Source organism: Rutilus rutilus, assembly GCF_951802725.1.
Source record: "Rutilus rutilus genome assembly, chromosome: 19".
Taxonomy (NCBI): domain Eukaryota; kingdom Metazoa; phylum Chordata; class Actinopteri; order Cypriniformes; family Leuciscidae; genus Rutilus; species Rutilus rutilus.
Genome location: NC_140232.1, coordinates 29,846,117 through 29,868,224, shown reverse-complemented (window position 1 = coordinate 29,868,224; position 22,108 = coordinate 29,846,117). Strand labels below are relative to the sequence as shown.

The 22,108-nt window shown below is 34.2% G+C and overlaps 1 protein-coding gene across 1 annotated transcript; it reads left to right on the top strand.

Moving 5' to 3' along the window:
• The first annotated feature begins 5,472 nt into the window (after window positions 1–5,472).
• Window positions 5,473–20,370, top strand: LOC311279018 (scavenger receptor cysteine-rich type 1 protein M130). The gene is made up of 17 exons (XM_084390246.1): window positions 5,473–5,744; window positions 5,877–5,987; window positions 6,363–6,557; window positions 6,802–6,996; window positions 8,212–8,496; window positions 8,599–8,913; window positions 9,126–9,341; window positions 10,396–10,713; window positions 11,038–11,334; window positions 11,442–11,738; window positions 13,209–13,481; window positions 14,910–15,188; window positions 15,320–15,442; window positions 15,711–15,791; window positions 16,120–16,191; window positions 16,761–16,907; window positions 17,854–20,370. The coding sequence occupies exons 1-17, from the start codon at window positions 5,633–5,635 to the stop codon at window positions 18,060–18,062; spliced, it is 3,525 nt and encodes a 1,174-aa protein (XP_084246372.1). The 5' UTR covers window positions 5,473–5,632; the 3' UTR covers window positions 18,063–20,370.
• The last annotated feature ends 1,738 nt before the right edge of the window (window positions 20,371–22,108 follow it).

The window sequence follows — 22,108 nt, the reverse complement described above, 5'->3', positions numbered from 1 at the left end:
GTTTTTAATGCATTTAGAAAATATATCGGGTGAATTTTCAATTTGCTGAACTCCAAGCCCATATAGGCCTATCCTACTATGGTATAACTTTGATATGATGATCAGTTTTTTTTTTTTTTTCTGTATATTTTATTTTATTATAGGGTTGTTTTATGTAATCAAAGCTGTTACATCCAGTCCAGGAATGTGATTCAATATCAAGCTCCACTCCACCATCATTCCCTGCAACCATGGATAAAGCTGGCCAGGTTTTGCATGTCTGGAATTTATATTTCAGTGGGAATGCAGATGGATACCTTTCTCCGGGTATACTGCAGACATCCAAAACACAACATAAGCTGATTATTAGGTATAGAGAAACAACCATAAACTTTGGCATTTAAACGTTTGCATATGAAAGTCATACAGGTTTGGAATGTTATGAGGGTGAATAAGTAATGACAGAATGTTTGAGGCAGGGCCGTAACCATCAGGGGTACAAGTCCTCCCCAATCATTAGAAATGGGCAAATTGTCCCCCTGAATTTTCTCTTTTCTTGACCCTGCTCTGCTGCGCTCCATTACGCACTACTCTCTAGTTAGGATGACAGTATCAGAGGTCATCAATGTCAAAATGATTGAGATGGCCAATCAAATCGAAGAAGGCGGGCCTTACTGTTCACAGAAGACTCGAATTCCAACGCGACGCTTCACGCTTGGCTTTCGTTTCAATGGCAGTCTAGAGTTCATGCTGAGATCCAGTCTAGGGTGAGATGCAATTAGCAAAACATTCAATATTTGACAACTGTTTTACGATAAATGTTAAAATGTTTTATCAAATTTTGAATTGTAATATACTATCAGTTTAGGCCTACACGATTCGTAGGCCTAATTCATAACTGAATGGGACGTTTACCATTTCGAGACATACGAATAAGAATGAATGTGGACATATTTTAAAATAAAACATTATTTGCAAATGGTTTAAATTGATTAGCTACTTCATTACTACAATTAGACCTAGAACTTTTTTTTAGAACCATTTTTATTTAATTTTCTTTATTCTCTTAAATCCATTTTAATCCTGGTCTCTCTGTCCATCTTTCCTCTCTAATCTTCTTGATTCTCCTTTCCTCTCAAGGCAACTAGCAAGAACAGAAACGATAAAATAGGAATAATTAATCTTTTACTGCAGCTTTCATACGTTACTAATGAGTAGCCTATGACATGTGAAAGGCGGGAAAATGATTACGCAACACTGACCTCTAGTGTTAGAGTAACAGCAGCGCGAGCTCAAGAGGACAGGCTGTGTCAATAGACCTTAATCACAGCAGCGCCATCTTTGATTTTTAATGGGAATGAAAGTGAGGCTTCGAGGGACAGACATGCATCTCTTCAATGGGCTGTACTGTTATTTAAAGTGTTTTTGGATTGTTCTGCTCATGAAACACTGGAAAAATATCTTTCCAAGAAATTTCAGTTGACAAAAAACTCACAGCCTCACTTTAATACTGTCATGGCGCTGCTCTGAATAAGGTCTATTTGTTGAAGGAAAAGTTCACACAAAAGTTACAATTTGTCATAAACCACGAATGAGATTATGGAATTGTTTGCGCCACTGAATTAAAAAGTCACAATTCTGACCTTTTTTAAAAAAAAATTATCGCAATTGCAAGTTTATCGTTAGCCTATATATTTTAATTGCTAGTTTATATCTAAAAATTCTGAGGAAAAATGTTACAATTGTGAGTTCTGACCTTTTTACCTCTGAATTGTGAGATAGGCCTATAATATAAACTCACAATTCTGTGAAAAAGAACAGTGAGAATTCCGAATTGTGAATTTTTTTTTAATTTTTTTTACTCCGGGGCAGAAACGAGCTTCAATGGATTACAGAGTTTGTTTGAGAGGATTATCAGCGAATAACTGCTTAAATTATATACAAGGCTCATTTTATCAACTGAAATGCAGTTGAATGGTCTCAGATGAAGGAAATGAACAGGATGCTAATAAAAATGAAGTGACATCACAGAGCCCTTAAAAGCAGATACAGCACTGGGCCTGTCCCTCTCCCCCGACCTCCTTTCTGCAATCATGTGGTTCCTGCTCCTGTATTTGCAAATATCAGCTATTCAAGGCAAGTGAATTTGTATTTCCTAATTAAAACAAATTCCATATTCTGGCCGTGTTTACATCCATTGTGTTCTATGCTGCTGTTAATGGGGCATGTAATGGATGTAGGCTAAACAAACAGGCTATTGAAATAACATGCAAATTTATTTTGTAATTAATTGCAACACTTTTTATTAGGCTACGTATCATTTATCAATTTATAGTATCAAGATAACAATAAAAAAAATTAAAAAAAATTTGTTTGCTTTAATGGCAGTATCACCTGATGGTCATGTTCTCCAAAGAGCATCTGCTTTAGTGGAAGCAAGAAAATCTAACTGATAAATCTGATAAAATGGCTAATGAGTTACCTAGAAACAGTATAACTTTTTTTGTTTTGAACATTTAAAAAAAAAAAAAAAAACTCTTCATTGACATGAAAATGAAGCTATAATCACTATGTTTTACTATACTACTTGAAAAAAAAAAAAAAAATCTGCAGATTTGATTATTTCAATACACTTTGTTTTGGATATGATGCGGCATAATGCAGACAGAGAAATTAACAAAAAAAAAAAAGTAAATTTTAGCAATCTGCAGTCTGCTAAATTATTGGTTTATATGTTTGTTTATTTTATTTGTTTGTTATTAATTTCAATGACATTTCCGTAGCTTCATCTTCATAATATAATAAAATAATATATGTGATAAGCCTGTATAGAAATGCATGCATTAACAAGCTCTTATAATGTAAATAATGCACACATTATATATAAATGCAATTGCAGTTTTAAAACTAATGGCTAATTAGTTTAATTTCTATGTCTGCATTATGCAGGATCATGTCCGAAACAAAGATTATTGAAATGCATTAAAATAATTATTATTGTTAAAAAAATAAATATATACACATACATACATACATATATATATATATATATATATAAGCTTTTTATTTAGCTACTTGATTACTACCTAACTAGAGCACTGAACATACATTTATATGTATTTTTATATCAAGTTCCTGAGAAATTTTTTTATTAGTTAAATTTGAAAATAATTATTTAATTAATGGATAAATAAATACATTAATTAATTAAAATTAAGTAAAAAAAAAAAAAAAGGTTATATATTCACATATAGCATATAATTGCATATTTCAGCCGGTCTTTTATTTATCTGCTCTCAGTATAAGTTAACAAATTAATTTAACAATCAAAATCACTATAGCATTCATTCTAAATTAAAACAGCTACAATGATTAATATATAGAAGAATATGATAATGCATCTTTGTGATAAATGTATTATTATTATTTTGCTAACGCTTTACAAATAAGGTTCCTTAGTTAAAATTAGTTAACTACTTTAGTTAACACGAACTAAGAATGAAAATATTTTGGCAGCATTTATTAATCTTAATTTCAATGTTTACTAATACATTATTAAAATCAAAAGTTATGTTAACATTAGTTAATGCACTGTGAACTAACATGAACAATCAATTAATGACTGTATTTTTTTTTAACAAAGATGAATAAATATTGTAACAAATGCATAGCTCATTGTTAGTTCATGTTAGTTAATACATTAACTAATGTTAACAAATGAGAACTTATGGAATACATGAATATTTATGCACATTAAAACATGTTACATGAGTTTCCCCAATGTTCATGATTGTTGCAATACATTTCAAAGCTATAGACCTGATGATTCCGAAACCAAGATACAAACCAGTGGTTTGTATGTTCTTCATAACCCTGTGGAAAGACACGGTTATACCCGTGGTTAAGTTACTCATGCTTATGTGGAGCGGGTTTATCTCAGAATCTGCATAAACATGCAACTTGCCAGAATTTCAGAGCTGAAAGCCACAGGCAGATAAGAGACCGCAGCAGTTTCTGCAGAACATGTGGTTCATCTGCTCTGAGAATTCACAACCACATTTTCCAGCGACCATATAAGGTTAAAAACGACACCTTGACCATGATGATATTATATCATTTAACTTTGTGAGTTAACATGAACTAGGAATTAGCAATCCTGCGACAGCATTTAATAATCTTAATGTAAATTTGAACATTTACTAATACATTATTAAAATCGTAAGTTTTTTTTTTTTATATTTGTAACGCACTGTGAACTAACACGAACAAACAATGAACAGCTGGATTTTTATTAACTAACATTAACAAAGATTAATAAATAGGCCTACTGTAACAAATGTAGTTCATGTTATTAATACATTAATTAATGTTACCAAATGAGACCTTCTGGTAAAGTGTTACCAAATTATCTTTCTGTTCCCTTTATTTTGTGTGTTTTGTGGTGGACGAAGTACACAAATCAAGTATAGCATGCTTAAGTAAAAGTACAACACTGTAAAAACTGTATTTTTTAATCAACTTGGAAGTCATTTAAACTTAAATGACATTAAACAGACTTAAAAATGTGTTGAATCTTGTATAACGTATAAAAAAAAGTTGCAAATTGCGTAACTTATTTTGACGTGTTAAAGCAATATAAAAATATATGTTGACATAAGTCATATACTTTTTTACAGTGGAAATATTACTCCAGTAAAAGTATCAAGTACTCATTTTCAATTGAGTAAAAGTACAAAAGTACTTTTTAATGTACTTTAGAATCAAAAGTGGAAAGTACTGATGGTTGAATGTTTATTATTATTATTATTGTGAATAATTATGAATTGTCAAGTTGCCAGCAGGACTAGTTTACAAACAACTGACAGCCGGGACCGAGGATCTGCTGTTCTTGGCTCATTTTAAGTCAGACTTGTGAATTTAGTGAATTGTTAACTGGAGACCCGTTCTCACCGGATCATTTGAATCAGTGAGTCGCTGACTCAAAAAGCAGATCGGTCCAATTCACGAATGAATCGTTATAACAGGTTAACTAGCCAATAACATATTCAGCTTGTTTACGAATGGGTTGCGGCGGCTTGAAGCGGGGGGACGATTTCTTCACGAGGAACGACATGTTTTTATGAGGAGTAAAAAGTATGATAGGCCTGTTACGCTTTAAGAATGTAGAGAAGAAAAAGTAAACGTTTCCCAAAATATACATATAGCCTACTTGAAATATGCACTTAAGTAAGTAACAATGTAAAAATACTTTGTTACTGTCCACCACTGTTTATGACAACATAAATCTATTCAATCTGATAAAAGTGATGATGTATAGCACGTAAAAAGTTTACTATACAATCTTTTATTGCAAAACAAAAACACATTTTCACAAGATTGATAATTATTATATTTTTGTTTTTTAAGCAAAAAAAGTCATTTAAGTTTGTTTTGTTTTGCAGGTTTCAATGTGGCTTTACGTGGATCGAACAGCCCGTGTAAAGGCCGGCTGGAGGTGCGTAACAGTGAAGGCCAGTGGGGCTTGGTGTGTCATTACGGGTGGAAGAGAGAAAATGGACAGGTTGTGTGTAAATCATTAAAGTGCGGGGACGTGGTGGAATCCGGTATAGAATATACCAAGTACATAGGTTTATCTCAACCCAAACAATATCTGATGGATCAAGTGGACTGCATGTCGCATGAAACGAGCCTTTGGCACTGCAGATTTGATGGTGCAAAGAATTCAGTGTGCAAAGAAGGTGGTTTTGTTGCTGTTGAATGCTCTGGTAGGTAGTGTTTCTGGTTTTGCATGTTTAACTGTGAAATTTTTACATTTTATATTTATGTTTTGAGGTCATCTTGGTTAGTTTCCAGAGGTGAATCAATACACTTTGTTGATGCCAAGCTTTTCACCATAGGAGCTGTTGAACTGAGTTTGGATCTGAATGGGCAGAGTAGTAAATGTGCTGGAGTGGTGCAGTACAAAACCAAGGAAGGCAGGATCTTTGGCGTCTGTAAATCTGGCCGGGGTAAGTGGACAAAAACAAGAATTTTGTTTTTAATTTGTACTTCTTAGACTCTAAATGTAACATCAGTATCAGACTGTCTGAATGTCATTGCATTACAAATAAATGACATAAATAAATAAATGTTTAGCTTTATGTATATTTTGTGGATTATAGTCTGTTAACTTTGGTGTTTGTCACTGCATATTAATATTAAATATGTCATTATTAATAAATAGTGTGTGTGTGTGTAACATTACTGAAGGCCATGAAATTCAAATTGGTCTTTTGTGGAGTGAAGTATATATATTTGAAAAAAAGTATGTATTATTGAAAGTGACAGCTGACACTTCATGCAAGGATTATCTTTATGTATTTCTTTTTTTTTTTCTTGGCCAGATGAAAGTAAAGCAGACAAGATATGCCAGGAGCTTGGATGTGGAAATCATAGTCACATCCCCAATCCTGTACTGTTCAACGTAAATCATCGCGAAGAAAATGTAGTGCTTAATTGTGATGGCAAAGAACAGTTCTCTTGGCAATGTATGGAGGAGTCAAAGAATTGCCCGGAACGAGCCAGTGTGATCTGCAACGGTAAGTGTAAAGCTTTCAGAAGTACGTCGCTCTGATTGGTGGCATTCATCGTTCTGATATTCTAATATTCACAGTCGTCCATAGCAACAGTGTAAATCAGTCCGTTCATCCGGGAAACTGAACATTTTCACTGAAATTCCTTGAAATTTTCCAGTAATTGTCCCAGACAGTATTTCATTGATTTGTATCAAGTGAGTGGTAAAATTCACAGCGATATTTACACTGGAATACTTGTATTGTACAGATTACGAGAGGTTCCGTCTGCGAGGTGACAACAATAATCTTTGCTCTGGGACTTTGGAAAAGCGCAGTGGTGCAAATAATGCATGGGATGCTGTTCAGAAGAGCGACATCCCCAAAGACATCTGTACGCAATTAAATTGTGGTAGAAATTTCACAACCGATTCTGAAAAAAACAGCCTCCGACTGACATGCTCAGGTAATGTTTTCTTTTGTGAATAATGTTACATAAATAAATATTAATGTTTAATATTAAATGTTTGATATGTTATTATTAAATATGTAATTATTAATAAACAAATGCTACATTAATACAAATAGAGAGAAACAGTTTGATAATATTCTTTTTTTTGCACAATGTTATTATTATAAATAGGTCAAGTTAAATTACATTTTAATATGAGTTGCAATTTAATAATAGGGTTGTTAATAATAATAATAATAATTATTATTATTGTAATAGGATAGACATTTTGAGTTGACATTACACGCTTAAGGTTGTAAAATCTTGTAAAATGTGAATATAATGTAAAAATTATTAATAGACTATATATTTATTTGTATTTATTTGTTATATTTATAATATTAAGTTTTTTGTACAATGTTATAACAAATTGAAAATTGTATTGTTTCATCTTAAGTTAAATTAATACATTAAAATGTGTTGCAATTTAATAATAGGGTTATTATTATTATTTGTATTATTATTGTTATGTTAATAATAATAGACAGTTTGAGTTGACATTACATGCTCAAGGTCGTACAACCCTCTGAAATGTGAATGTAATTCTGACATTATTAAAAATATTAAAAAAAATTGTATGTATTTATTGTATTTATACATGTGTATAGTCATATAGATCATAAATAGTCTAATTAACAAATAAGATATCTTATTTAATAAAATATAAAAGCTTTTAATAATACATCACATCAATTAAACTCTCTCTCTCTCTCTCTCTCTCTCTCTCTCTCTCTCTCTCATATATATATATATAGATATATATGAGATAATTAAAGACATAAAACTCAATTTTACTTCCATACATTTTGTTCAGATTTTATAATATTGCAAGAATTGTGAAACACAGGGGTAGTAACAGGCCAGAAATGCCATCCTTCTGATGAAGGAAAAAACTTGAATATGATAAGAAAAAATAGTTACAGAATTTTTGTGAAATTTAGTTTTTTGATTTTTTTGAAAAAAGTATATTTGAAAAGTCAGCATCACATATTCATTCTTATTGTTTTGTTTGATGTACATTAGTAGTTTGTGGTGTTAATGCATACGAGTTTTATTGAATGCTAACTGCAAATGTTTCATTTAAAAAATAAATAAATCAAGTTTTCATTTGAATCCTTTTTTTTATTTTATTATTAGGTGTTGTAACGATTACATTTTCTGTGTTCACAGACAACGTCACGCTCAGCAACTTAACATCAGAGTGTTTTGGAACTGTTAGTGTTAGTGTGAATGGCTTTAAGTATGGAGTGTGCTACAGTGCATCAAATAAAGGACTGGGGGAGCGAGTGTGTAAAGAGCTTGGCTGTGGAGAGTTGCTGATGGAGAAAATGGGCAACGACTTAACTGAGGGTTTGCTGACTAACGTTCAGTGCCTGGGCGACGAGGCGTCACTGTGGCATTGCCTGGCCAAACATGAGAGAACACAATGCAGGCCAACCACTGTTATATGTGCAGGTAACTGAGACAGCCTTGCAGTTAATTAGGATCTACTCAGAATATACAGGAAAGTTACCTGCAACTGAGGCAATAACAAAATATGATGGTTTTAAATGGCAGGCAGCTTGGATGTGCGTTTGAGTGATGGTCTGGGTCGTTGTTCTGGACGTGTAGAGCTGCAATGGGAGGGCTCATGGAAGTCCATAAGCTCCAATGGGTGGGCCACTGTGAACTCAGACATGGTGTGTACGCATCTCGAATGTGGTACTTCAATAAAGGAAAAAAAAAATTCCTTCATTGAAGAGAAACAGAATGAACAGAAACTGGAATGGCATTTCGAGTGTGAAAGCTCTTCAGCAAAACTCCATGAGTGCTTAAAATTAGAGAAGAGATCTTTAAGCCCAAGCAAGCCAACTGTACAAATTGTGTGCCAAAGTAAGTAATAATATGATGTAAAAATACATTTTTAAAAGTTTTTTTTTTTTTTTTACATATTTTCACAATATTTACATATTTTTCAGCATTCTTCATCCCAGTAGTTTTTGCTTTTGTTTATTAAGTAATTAAAGCTAAGGTATCACTCCGATTTACTCTTCATGTAGAGCATGCACTATAAGTAACCACAAATCCATTATCTTCATTCGCAGAGGAAGAACTTATGTTCTTTGAAGGAGATTCTCCCTGCAAGGGAAGAGTACTCGTTAAGTCATTTGATGAGGCCGAGGCCAATCCGCGGCCTGTTAAACTGATAGCAGACAACAAGACAGCAGAAGCCAATGACATATGCCGTGCAACGCAGTGTGGTGACGTTGCACATTCCTTTGAAATTCAAAACGGCTCATTTGTCAATGTCACATGTTCAGGTATGTGTGTCACCAAAATTCTCATTGTTTTTACCTTGTATATGACTGCAATTTTCAGCAAACTAGTTATTTAGCAAAATGTGACTTAAATAACTGATCTAGTGAATAGTAAGTTACTTTAGAATCACAGAGATCATATCATACACTTTTTTACAGCATTTTTTGTTTGTTTTTTTCCCCTGAGGTTAGTAAAGGGGTCTTATACCACTCACATAATTGACATAATTGTTATGATTGGCTATTGACTGTCATTTTAATCTAATTTTATCAAGTGCATATTTTAGCACAAATAGGTTTGTGATTTTGACAATGCTTTGCAAAAATTTTTTTTTTTTTGAAGGAAAAGCTACACTGGATTCAACAGCAAACCATAAGCATGTGCAGTCTTAAAGGCACAGCGGCCTTTAAAAAAATTGTCAATCAGAATCTTACTTGCATTTTAGACTTAAGTGAGGACATGAGCAGTACCTCTAAAAAATACATTACAATTTCTTAGTTTTTGAAAGAGGTCTCTTATGGTCACCAAGACTACATTTACTTGATCAAAATTACAGTAAAAAAACTGTAATATTGTGAAATATTATTTCAAATTTAAAAGAACTGTTTTCTATTTGAATGTATTTTAAAATGTTATTTATTTCTGATGCAAAGCTGAATTTTCAGCATCATTACCCCAGCCTTAATTCAATGATTCTTCCAAATTCTCCTAATTTTATCATTTTTATTTCATTTCTAAAAAAAAAAAGCCTAATGCCTATATATATTTGGAAAGTCTTACAGGTTTTTTGGGGGATTTACACACGCAAGAACAGCCACTATAGTTATAGAAACCGTCATTTATTTTCTCTGATAAGATGTCCTGTATCTCTGTACACCGGTACCATCAAACCACATTCCTCTGCAGAGGAGCAAAGCCGAAGCGCAACTAAAGCAGTGTTGATTTTCAAGATATATGCAGTTTTATTTTTAACCACTAGAGAACCAAAACCTACATAGTGTAGGTTTAACATTGCTGTGTGTAAAATGCTTATATTCTTAATAATGCCACTTGTAGGCTCTGTGAACGTGACACTTCGAAACAAGCCTGAAATAAAGGATGAAAGATGCTGGGGAACGGTAGAGGTCTGCAAAAATGGAAAATGTGGAGGAGTTTGCAAAATTGAAATTGAAGACTCTGAAAAGATCTGTAATGACTTGGGCTGTGGTAAACCAATTCAGAGCCAGTTAAAAAATCTGAGTCCGACACAATACCGTGGATCTGTGCCCTGCTATAGTGTGTACTGCTTAAAGGAGGTGAAAAATATAAGCATGTGCAGGTTTATTCCCATCAACAACTCCTCCTGCAGAGACCCAGCCCAAGTGATATGCACAGGTAATGTGTACAGTTGCTTTGTTCAAACAATAAATGGTGTTTTCGAGTCATCTTTTCGTCTTTAATACAAACAAAAAACACACATGAATGTTAAAAAGTATGTTGGGAAATACAGTAGGCTACAACTTACCGAAATGTATCATGTCTCATGTAATCGCACAATCAGTGTTTCAACAGCGGAAGGACATTTTAACTTAACGTTGCATTTACCTCAGTTCTTTAATTCATTCTTCATTAATCTCGGGTTAAATAAGATGTTAGCCCAGGGTTAAGAACAATGTGAAAAGCCATTTGATAAACGTTTATTTGATACACTCCCTGCAGGCAGCGTCAAAGCTAAACTGGAGGATCTAAGAGACAAATGCGCTGGAACTGTGTCACTGTCTTACCTTGGGAAGTGGACACCCGTCTGCCAAGACACTCTTGATGCAAGTCTTAGTAATGCAATCTGCAGTGAATTGAATTGTGGGGAGTTTATCTATAATGTTTCACGAGATGAGGTTCAAGAGACAGGACTATCAAAAATTCAATGTAAGAGTGATGCCAAATCTGTTTCCGAATGTAACCTCAAAGACATTTCAGACAAATACAAGTGCACTGCCGGCTATATAAAATGCAAAGGTATTTTGCACTTTTTTTCATGATAATTCTTTTGAAATGTGCTTTTAACCTCTCCATCTTAAACATGCTAACAGAAACCTTTGATATTTCTGACGTTGATGTAACAGAGTGGAAACGATTGCTCCTGTATAAAAAGGAAGAACCCTGCAGTGGTCCTGTATATGCTCTGAGTGGAGGGAAAACACAGCCCGTCAGCGCACAGGGATGGGGCCAAGAGGAAGGGAAAGAGATGTGCAAGTATCTACAGTGTGGAAACTACAAAACACACTCCAATAAAGCCATCAGCACGATTCCAGAGTGGTGGAGTAAGACCTATGATTGCTCAGGGAAGACGAATATTTGGGAATGTGAGAGAGATCGGACCTTCTCGTTTCTAGAAAAGCAATTAAACATCACATGTGACGGTAGGTATCACCTCAGTTATAAACACTTACTTTTTGAGAACAGTATTTTCTTAGCAGCACTGCCATCTACTTTTTTTTTTATTGACATTTAAGTAAACCAGGGTTGTGCACCATTCAGAATTAAATGGACAATTCAGTTTTAAACATCAAATTCCAATTCAGTTATAAATTAATCAATATATTTGTGCTTTGTATTGGAACTTAAATTTATATTAAATGTACAGTATATTAGGTTTATTATAGTTAACTGAAACTAGTTTAGTTTAACTTAAATACTAAAAACTAAATAATTAAATAATAAAACTAAACTAAAATAACTAAAACTGAAATATAAATGTATGACACCTATATAGACATATATTTTTTTAAAAGACCAAAACTATTAAAAATGACAAAAACACTCAACAAAATTGCTAAAAAAAACATAAAAAATATTTAAAAAAATGTTTATAGTATATCAATGATGCTAAAATCACACACACACACACACACACATATATATATATATATAGTACAGGCCATAAGTTTGGAAACATTACTATTTTTAATGTTTTTGAAAGAAGTTTCTTCTGCTCATCAAGCCTGCATTTATTTGATCAAAAATACAGAAAAAAACATTAATATTGTGAAATATTATTACAACTTAAAATAATAGTTTTCTATTTGAATATACTTTAAAAAATAATTTATTCCTGTGATGCAAAGCTGAATTTTCAGCATCATTACTCCAGTCTTCAGTGTCACATGTGACATCCAGTCTATCACATGATCCTTTAGAAATCATTCTAATATTCTGATTCTGAAAGAACTGCATTTATTCAAAAAAAAAAAAAAAAAATTCTAATAATATAAATCTTCTTTACTATCACTTTTTATCAATTTAACACATCCTTGCTGAATAAAAGTATTGATTTATTTTAAAAAAAAAAAAGAAAAAAAAAATACTGACCAGTAGTGTATATTGTTGTTACAAAAGATTTCTATTTTTAAAACATTTGCTGCTTTTTTTTGTTTTACTTTTTATTTATCAAAGTAAGGCTTGATGAGCAGAAGAAACTTCTTTCAAAAACATTAAAAATAGTAATGTTTCCAAACTTTTGGCCTGTACTGTATATATATATATATATATATATATATATACATTATTTTTTTCAATCAATTTATTTATATGATAAATAAACAAAAAAAATGTACATTGATTTTTTTAAACCATTATAGAAGACCACTTCATTTCCCAGAATGCTCTAATTTACCCCAAAGTGTTCAAAACGGACATAAACAGCATGCCAGTATTTAGTATTTTGCCTGTTTCAGATTTTGTTGGTTTCCAATTAAGTCATTTCAATTCAAGAGACTGTGGCCATGCCAAACTCATGATTTGAAAGGGCATCAATTCTTAAACTCTTTCCCAACTATTCTAGAAACATGCCATACAGGAATATCTGATTGTCTGGTTTCATTCCTCTCCAGCTAAACCTCCATCCATTAGCCTCTCCACAAAATGCACAGGCGAGGTGCGCATAAATAAGACGGAGAATGTTTGTAGGTCTCATTTGGACAATCATCATATGTACAGTGAGTTATGTGACAGCCTCGGCTGTGGTAAGGCCTTCCACAGCTGGAGTAAAGAAATGCAGAAAACAGATTGCTGGCATTTCAGCTGCTCTGGCAAGGAGACGCTGCTGTGGCAGTGCGGCCATACGAAGGGCGGATGTAAAAAAATCCTTTCTGTGACCTGTCAAAGTGAGTCATACACATAATACTGGGCTATAAATAGAACTGTTACTGTAATGAATGGATGCTGAAATGTATAGGTCCTCTTTTTAAGGTACACTATGTAACTTTTTTTTTTTTTTTTTAATTAACAACGTTTAAATGAGTCAATCCATCATCAATCCTTTTTTTCCAAAACGTGTTTTGTCTTACCCTGATCCATTATGGTATGCCTGTTGTAAGTTTTTAATATTTTAAACATGTCAGGTTTTCTCTGAAAATTGCGTACACACTTCGCTCGCCCGTGCATATCCGTAAATAGAGAAAAGTCGCTTTGACGCATGTGGGAGTGACATATGTTTGTTGTCACAACGAGTGAGAAAGGTTGACATGGAGGCGCTAAATCTCGAACTACTCAGTCTCGAACTTGAAAAATAGAATGCGCTCGTAATAAAAACAAAATCAACATTGGATTTGTAGAGATGGCAACAACTGAGGGATTTGAAAAGTTGTGAAAGTGAAATGCCATACGTAGCACTCTAACAGAGGTCATTGTAAAGTATATCTGTATACTGTATATCTATTGGATCGTTTCATTGTGGTTGTTGTAGCACTGTGCTCGAATTTATTTTCAAGGAAGTATAGTGTCTATTAATGCCTAAAGCTACAGTAACGTCTTCAGCTTGAGATCCTTTCCATCTAAACTGGTTATTATCTCTTAAGCCTGGTAGTTAATGTTTTATGAGCATGTTCACACTGTCCAAATCCGATTATTTGTGTATCCGATTGGAATCTGATCCAAAATTATTGATGTCCCCACTGAGTATCGCAACTGTTCAGATCCGATTTGTGTGTCCATGCAGCTCTTTCGTTTTCCGGAATATCTGCATTGGTTTCTATGACGATGCAATGCGTTGGTAGGAATACGCCAAAAACAACAACAAACCGCAACATAGCGGGGTTAGCAGTAAAGATGTCGTCTTATTTAAATTTTAGAACATGGAAATGTTTCAAACCACATATGGATGTAGCTTGAAACGGATTTGTGAAAATAGCATTTAGTTTTTGCTGTTCACATTAGCTAATTCTGAACGCATGTTGCGTTCTGTTGCGGATATGCAACAAAATCGGATTTGGCCTGACCGTCTGAATGCAGATTAAGATAATCATATTCATCCGCACAGTCGAGCAGAGCCGAAGCACAACCAAAACAATGTTCTTCCGCAAAATGCACGCAGTTACAAGTTACAGTGTATCTTTAAACATCCCATGAAATCAAAATTTGGGTTTTGTAGCTGTTGGTCAATTTCTGTTTTCTCATCTACATGCTTATGTATTGCTAATTTACTTTGGTCAGAAACAGATATATACAAGTTTTTAAACATTAAAAAGATTATTCAAATGTATGGAATATACTTCCAGTTACTTCCACTTACAGAATTGACATTTTTATTGCAGTGGGAATGGAGTTCGGCTCCACTGAGAAGTGTGGCGGGAAGCTTGTGGTCAAGTATGGAGATCAGTGGGTATATGTCTGTGGAGCCCTAAATGAAACTCCTACTAGAGAAGTTTGTGAAGTGCTTAACTGCACGAATGGTCAAAAACTTGTGGAGATAAAGGACGTAGCCAATGAAATGAAGGTGACCATTAAATGTCCAAAGAATTACGGGCACATTTCTCAGTGTATGGAGCTCAGTAAAACATGCACAGAAGACCATGCTCAAATCAAATGTGAAGGTAAAAAAAGGATGACAGGAAAATCATCTGTCTTTTTAGTATTTGTTTTACCACTGCTTTCTTTCTTGTTAAATAGCTTTAGTAAAGGTTAATACGTATTCTGACCCTTGAAACTATCATTAAAACTGCAGGTTATAAGGAGAAAGTTGAAGCTCCAGATAATACTGGTCTGATAGTGGGACTATCGCTGGGCATGCTGGGGTTGCTGATAATGGTTTTTATGTGGATGAATAGGAGACGCCTACTTTTAGTCTGTAAGTATCGCTTGCACCTTCATCTTGATCTGCAGACAAACATTATTTTCACACGCTGAAGTTACAGTGATATTTGAAGTGCCTTCATCTTGTTAACCTGTTGATGGCGGTGTTTCCCAGTCCTTGTTTCATTACAGATTGAACAATAGAGGCACAACACTCACATAAATATAAAATGATAACATTTACATAACAAAACATTAACTGTATCCATTTATCATCCTTGGCCTCCAAAAGGACAATTTTCTACCCGTTTCTCTTTTTGCAGTAAGAAATTACAGAGATAAAAATGGCAAAGACATCAACATTGACAGGAATGAAATGAAAAACATGGAGAAAGAGGACAGAGGTATATCATTTCATTCTTATTTTGAACGATGTGAATATAAAGACATAGGATAATGCATATATAAAAAAAGCATGAGCTAATACGAAACATGGTCCAGGTAAACCCTAATTGGACAAAATGTCCCCACAAAGAATCGTAATATCTGAAATTATTGTCCGTGTTTGGTCTATAACTTATAAATCGCACTAACTGATGTTTTTCGACATTTTTCTGTGATGGGTAGGTGTAGGGGTAGGGGATAGAATATACAGTTTGTACAGTATAAAACTCATCATGTCTATGGAAAGTCCCCATAAAACATGAACACATAACTTGTTTGTTGTTTCAGATTTGTCTCAAGGAAAGGCATCATCATTAGAATATGATGACTATGAGGATGTGGATTCTGTCAACAAGACGGGTAAGATATTCAAATATTTGTCTGTCTACACGTCCATTTTTCCATCCAAGTGTTCTGTAACTAAAATAACTCTGTTAATCTCAACAAAATTACTGATGACATTTTTCATCATGACTTGTCAGACAACAATAATCAAGACAAGATTGAAAATATGATAATTAAATGATTTTATTTACACTGGTTTTTTTTTTTTTTTAAATGTTTGATAAACTAAAATGTTATTTTTGGTCAGCTAAAATGACATCCCATATCAGGCTCAGAATCAGACTGAAATTTATAGGAGATTTTTGGACTGTGAGAAAAAGAAAAAATTATAAAAAGCAATATAAAATATTGGAATAAATGTATCTAAATATGTTTATATAAATAAATATATATATTTAGCATTCCCGTATTCAGCATTCATACAGTATCCTATATACAAATGCTGTTTAATGATCCTTACTCTCACGTTTTACGAGAAAGGACACGTAGGTTAAATTGATTTGGAATAATCATAATAATATTCACACAATAAATATATATTTACTTATTTGTTTAAGAGTAAATCATATTCGGTTCTCCAACAGGAGAGGAGGATGCAGATGATAGAAGTGAAGGCTCCTCTGGGACCGAATATGATGACATTGAGGGACAAAACAGTGACAGCTCTCTTCACCAAACCCACGCTGATCACGACGTCCCACTCCTTCCCAAGCGACCCGACAACATTCTAGGTACAGCACTAAAAGGCAAACCTCGCAGTGTGTGTTTGCGTTTAGTTAGTACTAGAGATGCACCGATTCCGATTTCCGATTTTTCATTGAGTTTGACCTGCCGATACCGATTTGAACCGATTCCGATTTCATTTTTTCTAACCACTTTACAGCACACACAAATATTTATTTTCTATCTTGTCTTTAATAGAACATTTTGCATAGAACATAGACAATTTTTTGAACAGATAATCGCTATAAAATGGAACTATATAAATTACTCCTGGTGTGGGAAATTAAAAGTTAATTCAAATTAAACTAAAAGAAAGCTTATACTGTATATTCTGACTAGTTTACACATTTTTTGTTAATTCTTTTTATAAAACACCATATAGTAGCCTATTTTTTACCCAAACTGAATAATAAAAACAAGTTTAAATGGATACATTTTCTATAAATATTATTTTCTGACATAGCCTACTCCAGTTCTTGTTAAAACACACTAGACATGCAAATTCTGTGCATTTTCGGCACTTTTTGTGTGAAATAATACTTATTTTGTCCATCAAAAGTGTGCTTTCACTTTAATTGAGTGTGCGCAGCAGCAAAAATAGACTCGGCGCCGAAACCCGCGCTTCACTGCTGCTCGCGGTGTGAATGCAGTCATTGATTAACATGCATGGCGAAAAAAATACGCGCTGCTCATGCGCCGCTCACGCTTGCGGTGTGAAACGGACGTGATTCACGAGGTTTCCTATTGCGTTCCTATTCCTATTTGCGCGATGTTAATCATGCCGGGTGCATTTGACCGGCGTAAAATCGGCATATGTCAGACTAACCGGCCGGTCGCCGGTCGTGGCTGATCACGTGAAAATCGGCCAATTCCGGTCACCAGCCGATCAATCGGTGCATCTCTAGTTAGTACCCTTGTGGAAATGGTGGTGACCTTTTTCCTTAATGTTCTCAGCAAATCAGGACACCTATGAAGTGGAGATAGAGAACAAGGAGGACTATGATGATGTCATGCCTGGCGAAAATGTAGGGATGGCAGACACACAAGCACTAGTAGATGACGTAGCCGTGGATGCAGGCACAGATTCAGAAGCAGGTACAGGTGTAAATGCAGATGCAGTGGTGGTGACCACTGAGGTAGAAGTTCATGCTGAAGAAGAGTAATGATGCAGCCACATGGTTACACACTTTATTTCTATAGTCCACTTTAGATATTCCATTAACTGTAAGTAACTTTACAACTAAATCCTTAGTTTGGGTTATTCTGACTCCAAAGTAATTTTCTTTTCGTTTTTAAAAATTGTGTTCATCGGATTGGTCCAAGACCTCTGGAGTTTTGTCGCACTTGAAATTTGGAATACACACACACACAAATTGACTGGATTCAAGGAGTTTTTGTGGTTGTGATAAAAATAGTAACCAATCTTTCCCTTGCGGGTCAATTTGACCCCCATAAGGAATGAAATGGAGGAAAATGGGATTTTGCCCCCAAAAAAACACACAAACACAAAAAAAATCAAATCAGTCACAATGCACACAGATACAGTAGTTGCAAAGTTACTCATAGTTAGTAGATTGTCTAAAGTGAACCTTCGAAATGAAGTGTAACCCCAAATTTTACTTTTAAGATAATAATAAGAGATAAGATTTTATGTTTTTATTATATTTCATGTCAGTAGAACATTAGGAAGATAATACAGTCTTAAATATGAATGTTGTGTAATGATGCTAACTCTCAAGATTTACAAGAGAAAGGACACTGTTTTGGAATAACAAGACCGTAAGAGTGTGACTTGATAAAAAGAGCAATTTTTTTGTGTGTGCTGACAAGCCAGCCAAACGTGTAGTAGTGGGAAGTTCGGATCATTTTACTGACTTGGATCTTTGAATCTCGTTCATCAAAATGAACAAATCTTTTTTCAAGTCATTTCGTTAATTTCAGCAGAATGTATTTAAAATGTTACACATCAAATGTTGATCACATTTTAGAATAAGAAAAAAATTGCAATGCCAAATTATGAGAAACAGAAACGATTAATTCGTTACTTATCTGGGTCTTCAGGCTATGCAGTCTGTTAGTTTACCTCACCTCCCGATCTAAGCCATTCGTTCATCCCGTGACATCCTAATAAACTGGGATATGCAGTCTGTAGTACCTGATACAGAATTGATTAGTTCCCGTTTCGAGTCTATCGACTTCGGGTTTGAGTCGTTCGTTCATCACGTGACAGCCACATACACTGAGTACCGGATACAGAATTGATTATTTCATCTCTCGGGTTCGAGTCGTTTGGTCTTGTGTCACGTAACTGTATGTTGTTATTAGGCTATATATCTTTAGTGATTTTCTCCATCATAGATAAAGTTTAAAGCATTACCAACTCTTTAGTACCACATTTAATGTTATGGAAAAGAACCACCATGACAGAAATTCTAAAAATGATAAATTGTAAGAAATAAAAAAGCTATAATTTGAGACCCAAAACGCAGCATGTACAGTAACTGTAAGAGCTAATTAAAAAAAATATATATATTTGACTATGTGGTTGTTTATAAGAAAGTTTGGGAATTATTAACTTATTTCTGTGTCCAGCGCTGTCAAATCACTTCACGTGACAAAAGAGCGAAAGATTCAGAAGAATCAGACCCGAAGACTCGAGAGGTGAACTAATCATTTCCTTTTCCGATACAGACAGCATAGCCTGTATGGGACTGACGGGAAGAATGAAAGACTCGGACCCGAACCCGAAGACTCGAGAGATGAACTAATCATTTCTGTTTCCGATACAGAACCTATTGGATGTTGCGCGTACGCGGTCAACGCAAAATGAACGAATCACTCTCTGAGACAACTCAGTAGTCCCGAGTCATATTAAAGATTCGTTCAAAATGAACATATCGTTCATGACCGAACCATCGCTACAAGCTTGATGAAATTCTTCAGGTTTTGATGTGCTTTGTAGTGGTTTGATCTAGTTTTTTATATTCTTTTTCATTTGTTTTCAATGTGTTGAAGCTTATGAGCAGGTCCACATGAGATTTCTGCAGAAATCCTTCAAATTAAAATTTGATAGGCTATCCTGTTCACTAGTTTATATAACATCTTTAAAAATTGTACAAGAGCGATGCCTTTAAAATTGTCATGACCCGGTAACACAATGTTTGTATAAAAAATGAGGAGGCCAAAGTTCACTTTAAGGGATAGCTCACCCAAAAATGAAAATTTGGTCATCACTTACTCACCCTCAATTTGTTCCACACCCCTATGGATTTCTTTGCTGAACACAAAATAAGGTATTTTGAAGAATATGGGTAACCGAACAGTTGAATGAACCCTTTGAATTCCACAGTATGGGAAAAAACAATCAACTGTTTGGTTACCGACATTCTTCAAAATATCCTCTTTTGTGTTCAGCAGAAGAAAGAAATTCATACAGGTTTGGAACAACCTGAGGGTGAGTAAATGATGACAGAATTTTCATTTTTGGATGAAACCCAACTCAAAGACGGCATCCTTCGTCTTCATTCGAAGAAGAGCGGTGCAACGAAGGCTGTTGCAAGATTCATTGCGCACAGATGACAACAGGATTTTTTTAAATTCCAGATTACATTTTCAAATAAGTATTAGGTTTCAATTTACTTGAATATCTAACGATTCAAATGTTTTTTTGTTCAAATGTTGACTTGTATCTCACCAAGATGTGACTTTATTGATAGTTTATACTCGTTATTATGTAAATGAATGGCCCTGGGTGAACATATTTAGACTGGTTGTGAATCCTGTTTTGTTTTCAGACAGTTGAATATAGCTTTTAAAAAAAGTCCTGTACAAATGTTACTGTTGCTCGTCAATGGCAGCTGTCACAGTTGCAGTCCTCTGTAGGATAGACATTCCCATTTAACAATGCTCAGTTCAATCTTTGTGGACCTCGAAGGATGCAGCCTTTGATTTGGAACGCAGCTTATGAGTGAACACAAATGAACTATCCATTTAGTTTCCATCCATTTTCTGGAACATTAATAAGGAAAAATGTACCTTGTAACAATATAAATTTAGTTAATGCAAGAAATGGAAGAATCTGTTATCAATAGTTTTCTTAATGCTACATTATACTCAAGAAAATGTAAAAACTCTGCTCACAAAGTCACCAGAATTTACTATGTGCATGTATAAAATTATAATTATGTGTACCTTTTAAAAGATACTGCTTATTTTAAAAGGAATTATGATTTAAAATTTCCAAGTTTTCTGTTCTATGTGTTTATTTTTTATCCAGTATTGCACTGTTTAGATCCTTTGTCTTATTTTATTTGCTTGCTTTGAAAACTGCTTTGATGGATTTTTCCGTTTTATAGATTTATTTCACATTAAAGTAATTGATAGTTCTGACTCTTTTGTACATTATTATGCATTCTCTTTAAATGTTATGTATGTCCGGTAAATCTCAAAAGAGCTGGAGGCTGAAACGATGTCAGTGGAGATGCAGCGCTCTGGTGCCGTGTGTTAAACTGTATCGTTCTATAACATCTATAGTTTGATTCACAGCACAAGAGTTTGCTCTCTGTGTTTCATCAGGAATTCTACTTCTAAATCCCACATGATCTGTGTGTTTAATTGCAAAAATGTCTGATTACATTACTACACGCAGCAACAGCTGCTGTGTACTATTACTAGTAGTATTAGTGTTCGTGTATTTTGGTGACGTCTTCCTGTGGCCGGTGGAGTTCACATGTCATCTGCTTTACCCAGAGGGGCTCATTTGTAAGTGCTTTGTGTAAACAGAACATGTTTCTTTTGAAGAGGAGTGACCGTGTGTCTTCGGGGGCCGGAATCTCTGAATAGAACATTCCGAAATTCAAATGAGGATTATCTGGGATTTGTTTAGCATTCTCTGCAGTTCCGTGAAAACTCAGCCTGTTTAAGAAGTTTAATCACGCCTGTGCCGATTTGTGCTGAGCTAATGGGTGTGAAATAATAGGTGGACATTTTGTCTTTTGTTTATATTGTTGTTTTGACCTTGAATCATTTTTAAAACAAATTATGCAGCCAGAAAACGTGCAATTACCTGAGTTTGCAGGCCGATTCTGAGAGTTTGGTTGTGGATGACGCAGCAGACCAGACCATTGCAATCTGACATAATCTTTTGGTTTGTCATCAAATTTTCACACTGCACTCTTTAACAAGTGTTTGGGAAAGTTTATTTTAAAAG